The 15,744-nt window shown below is 32.4% G+C and overlaps 1 protein-coding gene and 1 long non-coding RNA gene across 20 annotated transcripts in view; one reads left to right on the top strand and one right to left on the bottom strand.

Moving 5' to 3' along the window:
- Positions 1-15,744, bottom strand: part of LOC102980705 (uncharacterized) — a 131,653-nt gene that overhangs the window by 34,883 nt on the left and 81,026 nt on the right. For 2 of the 17 annotated variants that reach the window (XR_008617440.1, XR_008617432.1), the window contains exons 5-7: positions 9,028-9,225; positions 7,918-8,004; positions 480-536 (exon numbers count right to left, since the gene is read on the bottom strand). The exons of 2 other annotated variants lie outside the window; for them this stretch is intronic. This is a non-coding gene — a long non-coding RNA (uncharacterized lncRNA). Of the gene's footprint in view, positions 1-479; positions 537-7,917; positions 8,005-8,391; positions 9,226-15,744 lie in introns of those variants that run through there. 13 more of the 17 variants (XR_008617433.1, XR_008617439.1, XR_008617445.1 and 10 more) reach the window with 10 other exon arrangements.
- PTPN12 (protein tyrosine phosphatase non-receptor type 12) overlaps positions 1-15,744 on the top strand; it is an 86,881-nt gene that overhangs the window by 40,383 nt on the left and 30,754 nt on the right. For all 3 annotated transcript variants that reach the window (XM_024115942.3, XM_028490151.2, XM_028490152.2), the window contains 6 exons: positions 2,068-2,144; positions 4,443-4,538; positions 5,332-5,370; positions 8,080-8,151; positions 11,824-11,883; positions 13,719-13,861. In XM_024115942.3, coding sequence (XP_023971710.1) covers positions 2,068-2,144; positions 4,443-4,538; positions 5,332-5,370; positions 8,080-8,151; positions 11,824-11,883; positions 13,719-13,861 — 487 coding nt within the window. The remainder of the gene's footprint in view (positions 1-2,067; positions 2,145-4,442; positions 4,539-5,331; positions 5,371-8,079; positions 8,152-11,823; positions 11,884-13,718; positions 13,862-15,744) is intronic.

Below are 15,744 nucleotides of genomic sequence, written 5' to 3'. Positions count from 1 at the left end.
GTTAGTTTTCTCATTTTGATAACTGTGCCATGGTTATGTAAGTAAGATGTTAACATTAAGGGAAGATGAGTGAGGGATGTATGAGAATTCTCTATACTATTTTTGCAATTTTTCTGTAAATCCAAAATTAATTCTAAATGAAAAGTTTTAAAAAATCTATCTGCATTACCTATGACCAAGGGCTGATTTTTCTCTCTTTACATAGATTTCATATAAATCAGTAGGAAAACATAGACATATGGGGATAATGTTCAAAGGGTATAAACAAGCAGCTTTGGTAAAAGAAATACAAACAACTATATGAAAATATGCAACCATTTGCATAATTCAGGAAATGTAAGTCTGATGTCTTATTTTTTAGATTGTCAACTATTAAAATATATGATAACACCCAGTTAGTTACTCTTACTAATAACACTTGCATAAGTTGGTATATACCTTTTAGAAGGCAAGTAGCAATTCCTCTGTTAGGAACTTACCCTCTGGTACTGCCGGTAACAGATACAAGTACTGCAGTGTTCATTGTAGTAGTGTGTCTAGTAAGAAAAAATGGCCCATCAGTAGTGTAGCTAGTTAAATAAATAATGAAACGTCCATATAATAGATTCCGTGTAACATTAAAAAAGAGTAAGGTGATCTGTTTTTGCTCTGGGAAGAGTTCTAGGATATATTGCTAACTGAAAAGTAACAAGGTTCAGAACAACATGTTTAGTATGATTGTATTTGTCTGCTTTTTCAAAGTATATAGGTATATGCATAAAAATTTCGGAATGAAAAAAGAACTTTAATAGTGTCTTTTTTGGAAAAGAGAGAGCCCTGGAATTCAAGAATAGGGGCAGTTCACTTTTCATCTTGTATCTTTTTTTTTTTTTTTAATATTATTTATTTATTTATTTGGCTGAGCCAGGTCTTGGTTGCGGCACATGGGATCTTTAGTTGCGGCATGCGGGCTCTTAGTTGTGGCATGTGGGATCTAGTTCCCTGACCAGGGATCAAACCTGGGCCCCCTGCATTGGGAGCATGGATTCTTAACCACTGGACCACCAGGGAAGTCTCATCTTGTATCTTTCTTTAAGATCTAATTTTTAAAAATAATATTGATATTACCTTTATTTTAAAAATAAAACTACATAATTTTATAAAATTAATAAAATTTATATTTTGAGACTTTCTTGTAAAGACTTTTTTTACCCTAAGTGGACATTACCTAATAATAAGTATCATTGGTGAAGTGCAGTATTGAGCAGTTTTCATACATCATCTTAATTCATTTATTTGTCACAGTTTACTTAATTTTTCTAATTTCTTGTGAAATATGAAAGTTAGATTTCCTTACAAGAACTTTGGCAAATGTATTTGTGTATAAATGGTTAGTGTTCATCACCTAGTATACTTGTTAAAAACTGTAGACACTTAAACCTCAGACTCTTGTATAGTAAATCTAGGACGATGCCCAGGAATTTGTATTTTAAAAGAGCTCCTGAGATTTATTCTGATTCCAACTTTAAAACACAGCTTTACAATTAGACTTCCTGTCAATATGATGTTAGAAATTAGCCTGCTGGTACCTAGAGTCAGTTTTCATTCGTTGTTTTTTTTTTTTAATTAATTAGTTTATTTTTGGCTGCATTCGGTCTTTGTTGCTGCGCACGGGCTTTCTCTAGTTGTGGCGAGCCAGGGCTCCTCTTCGTTGCGGCGCGCTGGCTTCTCACTGCCGAGGCTTCTCTTGTTGCGGAGCACAGGCTCTAGGCGCATGAGCTTCAGTAGTTGTGGCACACGGGCTCAGTAGTTGTGGTTCGTGGACTCTAGAGCGTAGGCTCAGTAGTTGTGGCGCATGGGCTTCGTTTCTCTGTGGCATGTGGGATCTTCCCGGACCAGGGCTTGAACCTGTGTCCCCTGCATTGGCAGGCGGATTCTTAACCACTGTGCCACCAGGGAAGTCCCATTCATTGTTTTTTAAAGTAAATAATTTTAGTTATTTATTTAATCTTGTTTATGGTTTGTAAGAAAAAAACCCTGTTTGCCAATGGGACATAATTTATGAAATCCTTTTTTTTTTTCTTGTAGTTGATCACAGCCGAGTTAAGTTGACTTTAAAGACTCCTTCTCAAGATTCAGACTATATCAATGCAAATTTTATTAAGGTATGTATTAACTATAAGTATTAACTCTGCCATATTTAATGTCTTCCTACATACTAACTTTATTAAAAATTTTAAAATTGCCTAACATGATACCAAACAGTAAAAGAAGTAAAAATAAAAGCACAGCCATGATATATTTTTATGGGCTTTCCTTCTAGCTTCCTTATTCATAAAGATTTTGCTTGATTTTATGACAGTGGAGAAAAAGTTTTTCTATTTTTGTTTCTTCTTCTACATTGAAGACTTATAAACACCTTACTGATTGCTAAATCTTCTCGTTTGTCCCCTTGAGTTTAGGTACACAAATGTACATGGTCATTTCTGTTGTTGAACCGTATAGGTTGTTTCCAGTTTTTCTTGATGGTAATATTGCAGTGAACATTGTTATTCTTTTTTTTTTTAAGTTTTTTTAAAGTTTTTAATTTTATTTATTTATTTTTGGCTGTGTTGGGTCTTCATTGTTGCCCACGGGTTTTCTCTAATTGCAGTGAGTGGGGGCTACTCTGCGTTGTGGTGCGTGGGCTTTTCATTGCGGTGGCTTCTCTTGTTGTGGAGCATGGGCTCTAGGCACGCAGGCTCAGTAGTTGTGGCGTGTGGGCTCTAGAGCGCAGGCTCAGTAGCTGTGGTACATGGGCTTAGTTGCTCCATGGCATGTGGGATCTTCCTGGACCAGGGCTCGAACCTGTGTGCCCTGCATTAGGCAGGCGGATTCTTAACCACTGTACTACCAGTGAAGCCCTGAACATTGTTATTCTTTTGAATAATTTCTTAGAATAAATTACCAGGGCTGGAATTACTGGGTAATACTGATTTAAAATTACAGAATATAAACTTAGATTAAAAACTTTTGGCAATTGTTACTATGTTTCAGGTGACAGTTGAAATGCAAGATTAAATATAGTCTTTATAGGTAACCTTTTTTGTATACTCTGATCAAAAGCAGTCAAGTTTTTTACATATTTATCAGCAGAGAGAGAGATTCAAACTGCTACTTGAGTAAATAAAAGACTATTTGGTTCTGTTATTCTGTGCTTTTGAATCTTTCTAGTTATATGGCAGTATAATTTCAATTATTTTATATATGGTATTTATACATTTTTTTAAGGTTCTTTTTCTTTTAATTTTTAAAAAAATTTATTTATTTCATTTATTTATTTTTGGCTGTGTTGGGTCTTTGTTGCTGTGCGGGCTTTCTCTAGTTGCGGCGAGCGGGGGCTACTCTTCATTGCGATGCATGGGCTTCTCATTACGGTGGCTTCTCTTGTTGTGGAGCACTTGGGCTTCAGTAGTTGTGGCATGCAGGTTCAGTAGTTGTGGCTCTCAGGCTCTAGAGCGCAGGCTCAATAGTTGTGTGTGGCACACTGGCTTAGTTGCTCCACAGCATGTGGGATCTTCCCGGACCAGGGCTGGAACCTGTGTCCCCTGCACTGGCAGGCAGATTCTTAACCACTGCACCACCAGGGAAGCCCTTTTACATATCTTAATATAATAATTTGTTGAGAAAAATATTAAGGTGGTAAGAGTTATATGGTAAAATTAATATCTGTCAACATTGAACAGTCGTGGTTTCAAATAAAAACTGTTTTTACTAAAAAGTCAATTTTACTACAGTTACGGCAAAACCCAAAACTAATAGGTTAAACAAAAATTAACACGTAGGTAGTTCGTTCTTTCATATATTATTGATGTTTATGTTCTTTTATAAGGACATCTGTTAAAAGTTCTAGTTTTTAATTGCACTTAATAACACTGACTCACTGTATGATTCAATTATGTGCTGGTTTAGTATTTTAGTCCACTATTTTGTTTGATATATTCTTGGGTTTACTATTAGAGTATACATAGTAGGTGTTTAAAAAACTTTAAGTTGAATAAGTAACTAAAGGCAGTTATGGAAGAATCTAGGTAAGAAAGAACTGTTAGCTAGTTCCAGTATTATCTTTTAGAATTGATGCATGCTTTTATTTTTCTGCTACAGTTAGCTTTGTTGACTAGGTACTAAGGCTTTTGTTTTTAATTCCTAGGTAACTAATAATTTTAAAATTAGCACAAGGAGGTTTAATTATGAATTCTGTGCACCATGTCTAATAATTACACAAAAGTAGTAACATTTCATCAGAAGCTGAAGTGAAATATATTTTGCCATGCTTTTATGTACTATTAAAGAAAAATTATTTGTAAATGGTTTAGGCGAAAACAGCAGTATTACTAATAATAAAATTTGAAAACTTAAAATTTAGGTAGGGAAATATTTTTGTTAATCATAATAAATATGAAATTTGCTTTTAACCCTTTTAGGGTGTTTATGGGCCAAAAGCATATGTGGCAACCCAAGGACCTTTAGCAAATACAGTAATAGATTTTTGGAGGATGATATGGGAGTACAATGTTGTAGTAAGTATTACATGTAATGACATGACTTTTGAGCCATAATAATATGTTAATTATAGCTAATGTTTATTAAAGACAGCAACTGATGGCTAGTAGGATTTCTCATTAAATTTTGACAAACTTGTTGAAATATTTCAAGAATAGGGTGTGATAATACTTTGAATCTTGTCCTATGTCAGTACTAATAAGACAACTACCAAATAAGATAGATTGATTAGATGAGTGGAGGGAGAGCTATGTGATAAAAACAATTATTGTGAAATGTTAATGGTAGAGAATAGATGGTGCCTATACAGAGTTTACTGTAAAATTATTTCAACTTTGCTATATGTTTGAAATATTACATTATAAAATGTTGGGATGGGTAAGCAAATGTAATAACCTTTATGATCAAAGACAGTTAAATACCTTCAGCCTTGATAATTTTATTAAATGTATGTAAAGTATTGCTATTTTATTGGGTAAATATCCTGAATGCGTTATTTTAATATTATTTCAAAAGACAGAAATAAGTCTATAAGCTTCAAAAAATTTAATTCAAATCAAATACATCATGTTATTTGAAGCCAGTTTAATTTGTTGATATTTATTTAGTTAGCCCTTTACTTCGAAGGAATGATTTTGATCATTTCTTTAACTCATACTTTAATATTAAACCTACTTTTTTTTTTTGACAGGCCAGGCATACTTTTGCTCAGAATAAAAAATAATTCTTGAAATGTATATTTTATTGAAAAAATAAAATTGTGTTTAACTGATATATTCTTTATCTCATCCCTCCCCTACTTCTTTTTAGATCATTGTAATGGCCTGTCGTGAATTTGAGATGGGAAGGGTATGTATAACTATTAACACTTAAAATAATTGTGGAGTATTCTTTTTATTACTTCATTTCTAGGGATATATATTCCTGGTCTTTTATTATACTCTTAGCCCTAGTTTTTAAAATAGTTACTTCTTTTCTTTTTTTGTGTTCTGCAGTTGCTTTTATTTCATCAAAAGGAGCCAAATAATCCCCAAGCACATAAACTTTTATATTTTATAAATACATTTAATAGATTTTGTACTGTTACTTAGTAGTCTTCAAATATTTAATGGTGGTGTAAGTAGAACACTTTTTATGGATTGAATAAAATTGAGCAATAAAAATGAATTCAGTAATTCTGATTAATTTTCATCAATTTACAGCTTGAATATTCTAATTTCTGTCTGCCAATACCACTACATTTTTGTAATGTTATCTCCAAAGAGAAGAAAATTCCTTAATCTGAAATTTTTAACATTGGTAAAAACTCTGTCCACGTGAAATTAGTTTCAAAACCGTTGTGGTCTCCTGCAGCATCAATTCCTAAGTCTTCATTTTTAAGTGTGGGCTTCTATAAATGTGAGAAACAAATCAAAGAAATTATGTGATGATTTGAAGTCTCCTTATACAAAGGTAGTTCATTAGTTAAAGTAAAAAGTCATTTTTAAGTTGTAAAACTTCTTATGAAAATTTTCAGTAAAGGATATGTTGCATAAAACAAGATAATACATCTTTCAGTTATGTGAGATGTTATGATGTATAAATCATTGGAAATCTTTATTTTTACTAGTAATTTTTGTCATTCCACCCAACCATATCATTTACAAATAGTGGAAGTATTAGCAATATTGGACAGAAAATGAACAGTCTAAGATTAGAAAATAAACAAACGAGAAAGTAATTAAGTAATTGTAATTACAGTACAAACTGTTAAGTAATTAAGTTATCTGTTGAAGTATTGTCAGTATGTACTTCAGTACCATTACTATTAATCAGTGGTGTTAGGAAATTTAAATTTCACCTTCCTAATTTTTTTTACAGTTACTTTTAAGATTTAGGCTTTGTTTCCCTTCATTCTATTAATAAGCTCACATTGTATATCAGTAATAATACTTGAAAAATTAAGTTGTATTGCATGCAGAAATTTTTGAAGCTAATGTTTTTTTGATTCATAGTGTTTTGTTAGTAGTCAGTTTTGTTGTTTTGTCAATTAGGGCTGTGAATTTATTTGATAACCTTGACTTTGACTTAGAATGTGACCTAATGGAAAGAGCACAGGTAATAAAATCAAACAGACCTACACTTTACTAGCATTTGGAGCATGGTACATTGAACTGTCCCCTCTGGGCTTCAGCTTCCTCATCTCTGAAATGAATGATAAATTATTATAGATTATGTATATATGATGTTTAACACATTATTTTTGGTATCAATTGTAATTAGTTCATACCTGAAATATAAATATCAATATAATCATTACTCAGTTTTTGCTCGTCTGAATGAGGGGCATGTTAGTCACAAGCTTTCATTCTTACTAAGTTAATCTATAAACTTGTTTTCTGTTTCAAGATGTTAAAACTTTACTAGGCAAAACAAGAAAAAAAACCCCTTCAAAATAATTTAATTTTATCATTTTCTATAAACTTCTACTGGGAAATGAAGTTTGTGGCTTTAAGGCTTCTAAAATATTGGTAGTATTTACTCTAAGCTAAACTGACATACTAGGCAGTTCTACTTTGTTGCCCTGAGAGCAGTATTGTCAGCTTACAGTTAATTCTAGCCTATAGGTAACAATTTCACTTACTATATATGGAACTATGAGAATTTAGTAAGAACTGATGTATTTCCCATGCCAAAGGTTTATTTCAAGCTAAATTGTCACTTAAAGGGTTTCATTTTATTGTGTCTTGGTAAAATTGCATCATTTCTTCCATCAGAATCACTGGATGTTCTGTAAAGTTAGGCTTTCATTCACTTACTTAAGTTTCTAAAATGATGGGGCTTGATGTTAGAAACTAATGAAAATTGAATATTCTACTATTTCTATACCTGTTTAAAATGGGAAAGTAAAAGGGGAAACTGTTCGATTACACTTTCTAGAATCTCGTAAGTGGATAGTTTAAATAATACATTATTCTTGTATAGCGTTCCACCAGTGGAACATTTGAAATAAACCCTTATTTAGTACTTGAAACAATCATATAAGATAAGGATTATTATTCCCATTTTTACATGTAAAGGAACTAAAGGTCAACCAAACAGTAAAATTGCTACTTGCAAAATTCTTCTGATACCAAGTGGAGTGCTCTTTCCACGATGCCACAGATTTTACACTTAACAAGAATTCAGCCAGTTATTATAGAGATTGTCATTTTACAAGCATTAAAACTTGCCTGGCAACTTTTTATACTGAAAGGACCTCCTTGTGCCAGGCACTTATTTTTTAAGCAATTTTTCTTCTCTAGAGGAGGATCTTTGGAGTCTACTCTATATACCAAGCCGGTAGCAATGAACAGTTTATACACTTACGTTAATAAGGTTCTTATGACTAATCTTGGAGAGGTCATGGTAGCCCACCTTTATGGTTAGTTGGGTAAGTCTGAGAGCTCCTAGCTCCTTGCCTGTTGATGGCAGTTTTTCTGTTTTCTGGGAAGGAAGAACAACCTGAACACAAAATATTTGTTAAAGTTCAAGTAAAACAAATTATCAATTATTTACTAACTTTTTTTTGGAAAACAGAAAAAATGTGAGCGCTATTGGCCTTTGTATGGAGAAGACCCTATAACATTTGCACCATTTAAAATTTCTTGTGTAAGTACCTATTTTTATATACATTATTTAATCAGGTAATGAGTATTTTGGACTGAAAATTAAATTATAATATGGTATGAACCTGGTTTTATATAAGCCAAGCCTTCAATGTTTTCATGTAAATCTACACTTAATAAACAAACATTAATGTTTGTTTTTATACTGCTTTTAAATTAAGAAGCTTTGAGAATGACTTTTCATAAATGTATAATTTCCTTGTACCTTATGTTAATTCTGTGTTAGTCTTTGTATATAAGTTGATCATAAGTGTTATGTATCTAAGAATAAATGAATAACTGCTTTGAAAATATCTATTTGAAAAGTGGTATAAAGTATTAGTTTCAAATTCAACAAATGAGAAAGATCCTTGATGACTGAAGTATAGTTTATTACGTTAATCTTTCATATCTATGTTATTCTCCCCAGAACTGCCATAATTATGTACAAAGATGGGTTTGAGAACTTCCATCCTGAAAGTAGAGATTGATCTTTTATGGCAGAAAACTTGACATGAAACTTAAAATATATACCTATTTGATGAGCAGTGGAAGTGAATTAAATTTAAGTTCTAAAACTAACAACACAAATCTGAGAAAATGAATTAAAAAACAAAAACAGTGAAGGAACAACAAAAAAGAAGTAAAATACAAGCTTTAGAATAGAACCAACAATTTGCTTTGGGTTACACATGAAGGTGTCTTTTTTAATCACTTGAAAGAAATATATTGTCTTATGTACTCAACTCAAAATACGATGATTAAACATACATGAAAATTAAATAACTTCCCTATATTAGTCATGGTTTTCCAGAGAAACAGAAGCAGTAGGATGTTTATATATAGAGGGAAAGAGGTTTATCATAAGGATTTGGCTCACATGATTATGGAGGCTGGCAAGTACAAAATCTGCAGGGGAGGGTGGGCAAGCTGGAGACCCACGAGGAGCTGATGTTTCAGTTTCACGCTGAAGAGCAGCAGCCTGGAGACCGAGAGCTGATACAATAGTTCTAATCCGAAGGTGGGCAGGCTGAGACCCAGGCAAACTGATGTTCAGCTCCAGTCCAAAGACAGCCTGCTGTAGAACCAAGAAGAGCTAGTGTTACAGATGAAAGCAGTCTCCTGGAGAATTCTCTTACTTGCAGGAGGCTGGTCCTTTTTTTCTATTCAAGCCTTAACTGATTGGATGAGGGCCAGCCACCTTAGAGAGAGCAGTCTGCACTACTCAAAGTCCACGGATTTAAATGTTAATCTCACCCCAAAACAACTCCCTCACAGGAACACCAAGAATAACGTATGACCAAGTATCTGAGCACACCATGGCCCAGCCAGGCTGACACATAAAATTGACCATTACATTACCCATCTCATAGTTGCTTGTTTTTGACTTTGTTTTCCATGGTTAAATGAAATATAACTCTATGATTTTACTCGTCATTGGTGAATTCAAGAAGTCCTTAATTTTATGACCTATTTGTACTTAGGACTTATGAATTCCTCTGATGCTACCAGAAATTTAGTGCTTTCTAGGTTTATGCAGAAAAGGACTCAGACTGTTTTACACAGTCTCCTTTATAAATACAGTGTGATTTTTGTAATGTTAACTGTAACTCATAGTTAAATGACCTGGATTTAAAGTGTAGTCAATACTCTAAAGTCCTGGTTGGAATTAACTGTTTGTGGATTAAATTTAAAAATTTTAAAAATCCTACTGCATTTCATATTGTTTGGAATGAATAAAAACCAATACATAACCGTACTGTACTCCTGTGAGGGAACACTACCCCCTCACCAGTTCAGAAAGTATTCTACAATATTAAGTCCCTGGACAGTCCAGGAAACCTAGTTCTGTGCAGCATGGTTGTGTTGAATATTTGTAAATTTAGATGTAATAAGATAATTGTAATGAATGTCACAGTTCAGGTGACCACATATAGTGATTAATAGTCAACAACAAAACAACTTAAAATTTTTTAACATTCGGGGATCAGAAATAGTAAACAACTTATAATAATGAATAGAGAAAAGTAAGAAATAGTTTATAATTTGGAAAAAGATGAATTGACTTTTTGGGTTGGTTTTCCAGTTGCACTAAAAGGTAATTTTAAAAAGTCCTCTTGATAAGAGGTTTGATTTGATTCGTAACAGCTGGTTTGATTTGTCAATGATGGAATTAATCCATGCTGAAGAAGCAAAATTTTTCTTTCAAAATTTCAAAATGGAAAGTAATTTGTATGTCATGTGGTTGTTTCAGACAACTCAGGATTTGTTATCACTGTTGCAAACAAAAAATCAAATTTATAAGTAGAAAGCAAGGTAGTGAAAATAACCATAGTACGTGACTTGACTATACTTGGCAATCAGAGTGTTTGAGACTGAGACAGGACAGTATCAGGAGCTCTCTTGGTTTGGGGATGAGAAGGAGGGTAAAGTGTTGGTGAACAGTGGGGAATGGGCAGACTGGAGCTCAGTAGCATGTTGCTGCGTGTAACCACTTAGATAGCAGCACACTGTCCATGGGTCAGTCTAGCTCATTGCCTGTTTTGTGAGTGAAGTTTTATTGGAGTACAACCACACCCATTAATTTATATATTTGCCTATCACAACAGCAACATAAAGTAGACAGAGACTTTATGGCCCACAAAGCCAAAAGTATTTATCCCACCTTTTATAGGTGAGAAAAGGTTAAGTCTTGGACCAATATTTTCATTTGTACTCTGTTATGATGAAAATAAAAACATACTTTCCTCTTAATGTTATTTTTTTAAAAAAATATTTATTTATTCTGGCTGTGCCGGGTCTTAGTTGAGGCACGTGTGATCTTTATTGCATCATGCAGGCTTCTTAGTTGTGGCATGCAGACTTCTTAGTTGCAGCATGCATGCGGGGTCTAGTTCCCTGACCAGAGATCGAACCCGGGCCCCCTGCATTGGGAGCGTGGAGTCTTACCCATCAGACCACCAGGGAAGTCCCCCTGCAATGTTATTTGAAAAGTTCAAAATAAATTACTGTGGTTTAAAAAATTAAAGCAGGAATAATATTGAATTTTTTAAAATTAATAAAGCAGCATACCCTGTTGTTCTTGACAATCGCTGTCCTACCCTGTCTGTAGTTTTAATTAAAAAGGCAAAAAGAATAGTTAGCTTTCTAATATATTGACAAATGATAGTAAGAGACTTTTAAAGTGATTATGTTGTCATCAACCAAAATAATAATTTGGGATTTTGTGAGTGCATCCTTTTCCTTCCACATTTGTAATCCAGTTAATTCAGAGTTGAGTGTTAGGTAGAGAAAATCAAGCTTAATGGAAAGATAAACTGGTTGAATATGTTTGTAGGTACTAAGGAGTGACATTTTGTTTGTAGGTGTTATTTCTGTTACATGATTCTGGGGATGGTTGTCACTTTGCAAATATTTTGTTGGATGATAGACTTCTAGCTAAGTAATTGGTTAACAGACACTTCTGTTTATAAATAAATAAATAAATAAATAAATAAAACCTAGATAAACAAATTGATGACTTCTAGAATTGTTGTTTTTATAATTATCAGGCATACCTGGAATTTTAAAGATTAATTTCATATTGTGGACTTTAAATATGAGGTTATTGTTTGTTTTGGTGTGTATGTTTTTGTTTTAATGTTCTACTGACTCACAAGTGTTTCCTTTTACTTAGGAAGCTGAACAAGCAAGAACAGACTACTTCATTAGGACACTCTTACTTGAATTTCAAAATGTAAGTATTTTCCATTTAGAGACAGTTTCTAAGGATAGTTTTTAAAGAGAGGATATATATAAATAGTATACTATCTTACCTTACATAGTTAAGGAGGTTTGTTGATTTTTTTAGTTATATAAAATAATGAAGAAGAAAATCAGATGTAATATTTTATTATCTTGAGCCTTATGTTTTATCAATTAAAGTAATATAATTACTTACTTAGATTAGAACAAGTTTCCCTAAATTAAATTTACTGTATTTGGAATAGTTGGTTTCTGTGCTGCAAATATTTTTCCTCTATTGCAGTAAACAGATTATAGTATTATTTACATAATTATTACCCACTTTTACTTGTTTACAATTTTTTAGAAAGAGACAAGCCACTGTTAACACTAAGTCTTCATTTAGATATAACTTGTTTTCACTAGAGGCCCATGACTTCAGTTTCAGAGCTATATAAAATGATAATTTCTCCAGGAAGGAATCAGAGAAAAATCTGATAGACATTAGAGAATGCCTATCAATTCTTCCTCAATTTCTCTGTTTTTATTATCTTAAATTTTAAATCACTGTAAGTAATTAAGCTTGGCCATGAAGCTCATCATTCTTTCCCAAACAGTGCATTGTAAGCATACTTAACAACTCCTTCCTGTTTATAAGTAGACATGGTTCCAGTACTCTTAGCAACCCCTGACCTGACTAATCATTTCCCTTTAGTTGAGTCCATTATTATCGTTTGGTTGCTATTTTTTAATCTATAATAATAATGATAGGTACCTTACTGAATTTCAGTATTGTATCAGGCATTTCAATCCTCCTAGCTTCATAGTGGTAGGTACTGTTATCTCTGTTGCCCATAGATGAAGATAAAGAATCTTGAGAAGTTAGGTAGCTTACCTGAAGTTATTCAGTTAATGGCAGAAGTAGAATTTGAATACAGTTTTACCTGAATTCCAAGCGGTGCTCTTTCTATTAAACACCAGAATAGCCATTCTCAAAACATTCTGATGTCAGGACTCTTACATTCTTAAAAATTGTTGAAGATTCCAAAGAGCTCTTGTTTCTGTGGGTTATATCTTTTAATATTTACTGTATTTGAAATTAAAACTGAGAAGTTTTTTTAAAAGCATGACTATACAAGCAGACATTCCATTACCTTTCCAAGTGATGACATCATCCTAAATTATATAGCCTTGAGAAGACTCTGCTGTACACTCATGAGAGAATGAGAATGAAAATGGCAAATAACACCTTAGTATTATTATAAAAATAGTGTGAAACTCACAGATCACTTGAAAGGGTAGGGAGATGGGTGGCAGCCCACACCATAATTTGAGTAGGTTTGGGTTTGGACAAGTTCATTTCTAATTTTCTTTTTGGTTTAAATAGTCTGTTAGTCTTCTGATTACAATAGATTCTAAAACAGTGCTTAAGGTATATTGCTCATCCATTTAATACTGTAGATTAATTAAGTAGTATACATAGTATAATGGTTAAAGTGTAGGTTTTGGAAGTAAGACTGCCTGCTTTCAGATCTCATATCTGTAACTTGCTGTGAAACATTGTGCATGTTATTCTTTCTGTCTCAATTTCCTTACCTATAAAATGAGGATAGTATTAACAATACCTTCCCCATGGTGTTACATGGGGATTAAGTAAATTGTTACATGTGAAGCCCTTAGATCAATACTTTATATGTGATAAATGTAGGCTATCATTTTTTTAAGGAAGTGCTGAATATGAATTACATATCTTAGAAATGGCAGTAAAGTGAGATTTGCAGCTTTTCTGTATGCTTTAAAATTTGCAAGTGTATTTTCATAATGGCTGAATTTCTGTTATTCTTGAAGGAATCTCGTAGGCTATATCAGTTTCATTATGTGAACTGGCCAGACCATGACGTTCCCTCATCATTTGATTCTATTCTGGACATGATAAGCTTAATGAGGAAATACCAAGAACATGAAGATGTGCCTATTTGTATTCACTGCAGGTACAAAAGAATTTTCTAAATATTTAAAGTAAATACTTTGAAATATAGGTGGCATTATAATATGGGTAATGTATGGTATTTTGAAACCTAAATTTTGGAATTTCATTAGATAGGTCATTATATGGGTTTCCAAACAGTAAAAGCTATTTGAATCCTGAGGCAGCTTTTCTTCTCTTAATTTTTATTTTACATTCGATGCTTCTAAAAAACTTAAAACCATAGTACTTAAAAAACTACAATTTATCTTTTTAAGTGGCTTATATCTCATTCACATTTGTTATAAAAAGCATCAATAAATGAAATTTTTCAGACTCAGAGATTTACTGGTTAATTAAATAGTTAAAAGATATTAGTGGAGATGGAACACCAAAGATAGTTTTCTTAGCCAGTTGGTTGGATTGTGATGCCTATATTAGTGAAGTGAAAGGGCTTCTTTTTATTTATGGGCCAGAAAGGTGGCTTGCTGATGGAGATGTGGGAATAAGTTAACAATCTGGTTAATTAAAATTATTTTTCTGTAGTTAATTCTGTGGTTAGTTGACTTTTCAATTAAGTAGTTAACTGGTTAAAAAGAAAAAGATCTATTTAATTGTAGAATTAAAAGATAAAGAAATTGCTTTGGCTTAACTTTTTACAAGTTAGTTGAAATTATTTCCTGTTCTATTAATGTTGTCCGGTCAATGTACATAGTTCATAAATCCAATTTGATAGGAAGATTTTCCTTTAAAAAAATAAATTGATCATTTAATATTTTTGAACCAAAATAGTATGGTAACTGTAGTAACTTAGATAGCACAAACATAAAAGGAAGGAGTCACTCACAATCCCACTAGAGATGACCATTGTTAAAATTTTAGTGTATGTGCTTTCAATGTGTGTATAGTATTTTTTTTTAAGAATGTTTTCCCATTTCATATATTATGTACATCTTTCTAAGTCATATAAATTTTCTTCTGGAATACATTATGACAGCACTGTATTTTATATTTAACCTCCATTTCTTGGCATTTCATTTATTACCCCATTCATTTTCAGCTATTTTAAACAACAATTTAAATATCCAGTGGCCAGTCTTATGGTGAAATCGTTGAACACATCTGTAATTCATTAGAATAGATATTTAAAAGTGGGATTTCTAAGTTAAAGGACATGAACTTTTTCATACTTTTAGTATATATTTTAAAATTTGTTATCCATAAATTTGATGCTCATTATAATTAAGCATACCACTGCTGGTTTGTTTGTGGGAATGCCCATTTCCCCATATTCTTCCCAATACTTTTATCTTTTTGTTTCAATGTCAGCGTGACAGGCAAGTTTTTTTTTTCTTGGTCATTTATATTCTTTTGTGAATTGCTTGTTTGTTTACTTTGCCAGTGATTTTCATCTCAGTAATTATACGTTATGAATTCTTTATATATCTTTATATGTCGAAGATGTTAATGTGTAGTCATGTTGTAAGTGCTCTGGTTTTTCATGGTTTTTATTCTGCCTATGTTTTACCATACATAATTGTGAGTATCTTCATTAATGATTTGTGTCCATTGACATATGCTTAGAAAGTCCTTCCCTAACACAGTAGTGCGTAAAAATACACTTGTAGGTTTTTTTAAACATATTTTTAATGCATCTGGAATATTTTTGTGATTAACATAAAGGGTAAGAATCTAATTTTTGCTTTAACTAACTTTCCCTGTACTATTTATTGAATGGTTTAGTCTTTCCACTTTAATTGGAGAATCCACCATTATGTAATAAATACTTAAATATACTCAAATCTGTTTCTGAATTTTCTGTTGTGTTGCATTGATCTGGTTTTCTGTGTCTCTGTAACATCACACTTTGAACCATCAAGTTTTAAATATATATCATTTAGCCCTAGT

This window comes from Physeter macrocephalus, chromosome 5 (assembly GCF_002837175.3).
Source record: "Physeter macrocephalus isolate SW-GA chromosome 5, ASM283717v5, whole genome shotgun sequence".
Lineage (NCBI taxonomy): Eukaryota > Metazoa > Chordata > Mammalia > Artiodactyla > Physeteridae > Physeter > Physeter macrocephalus.
This window is presented reverse-complemented; position numbering and strand designations above follow the sequence as displayed.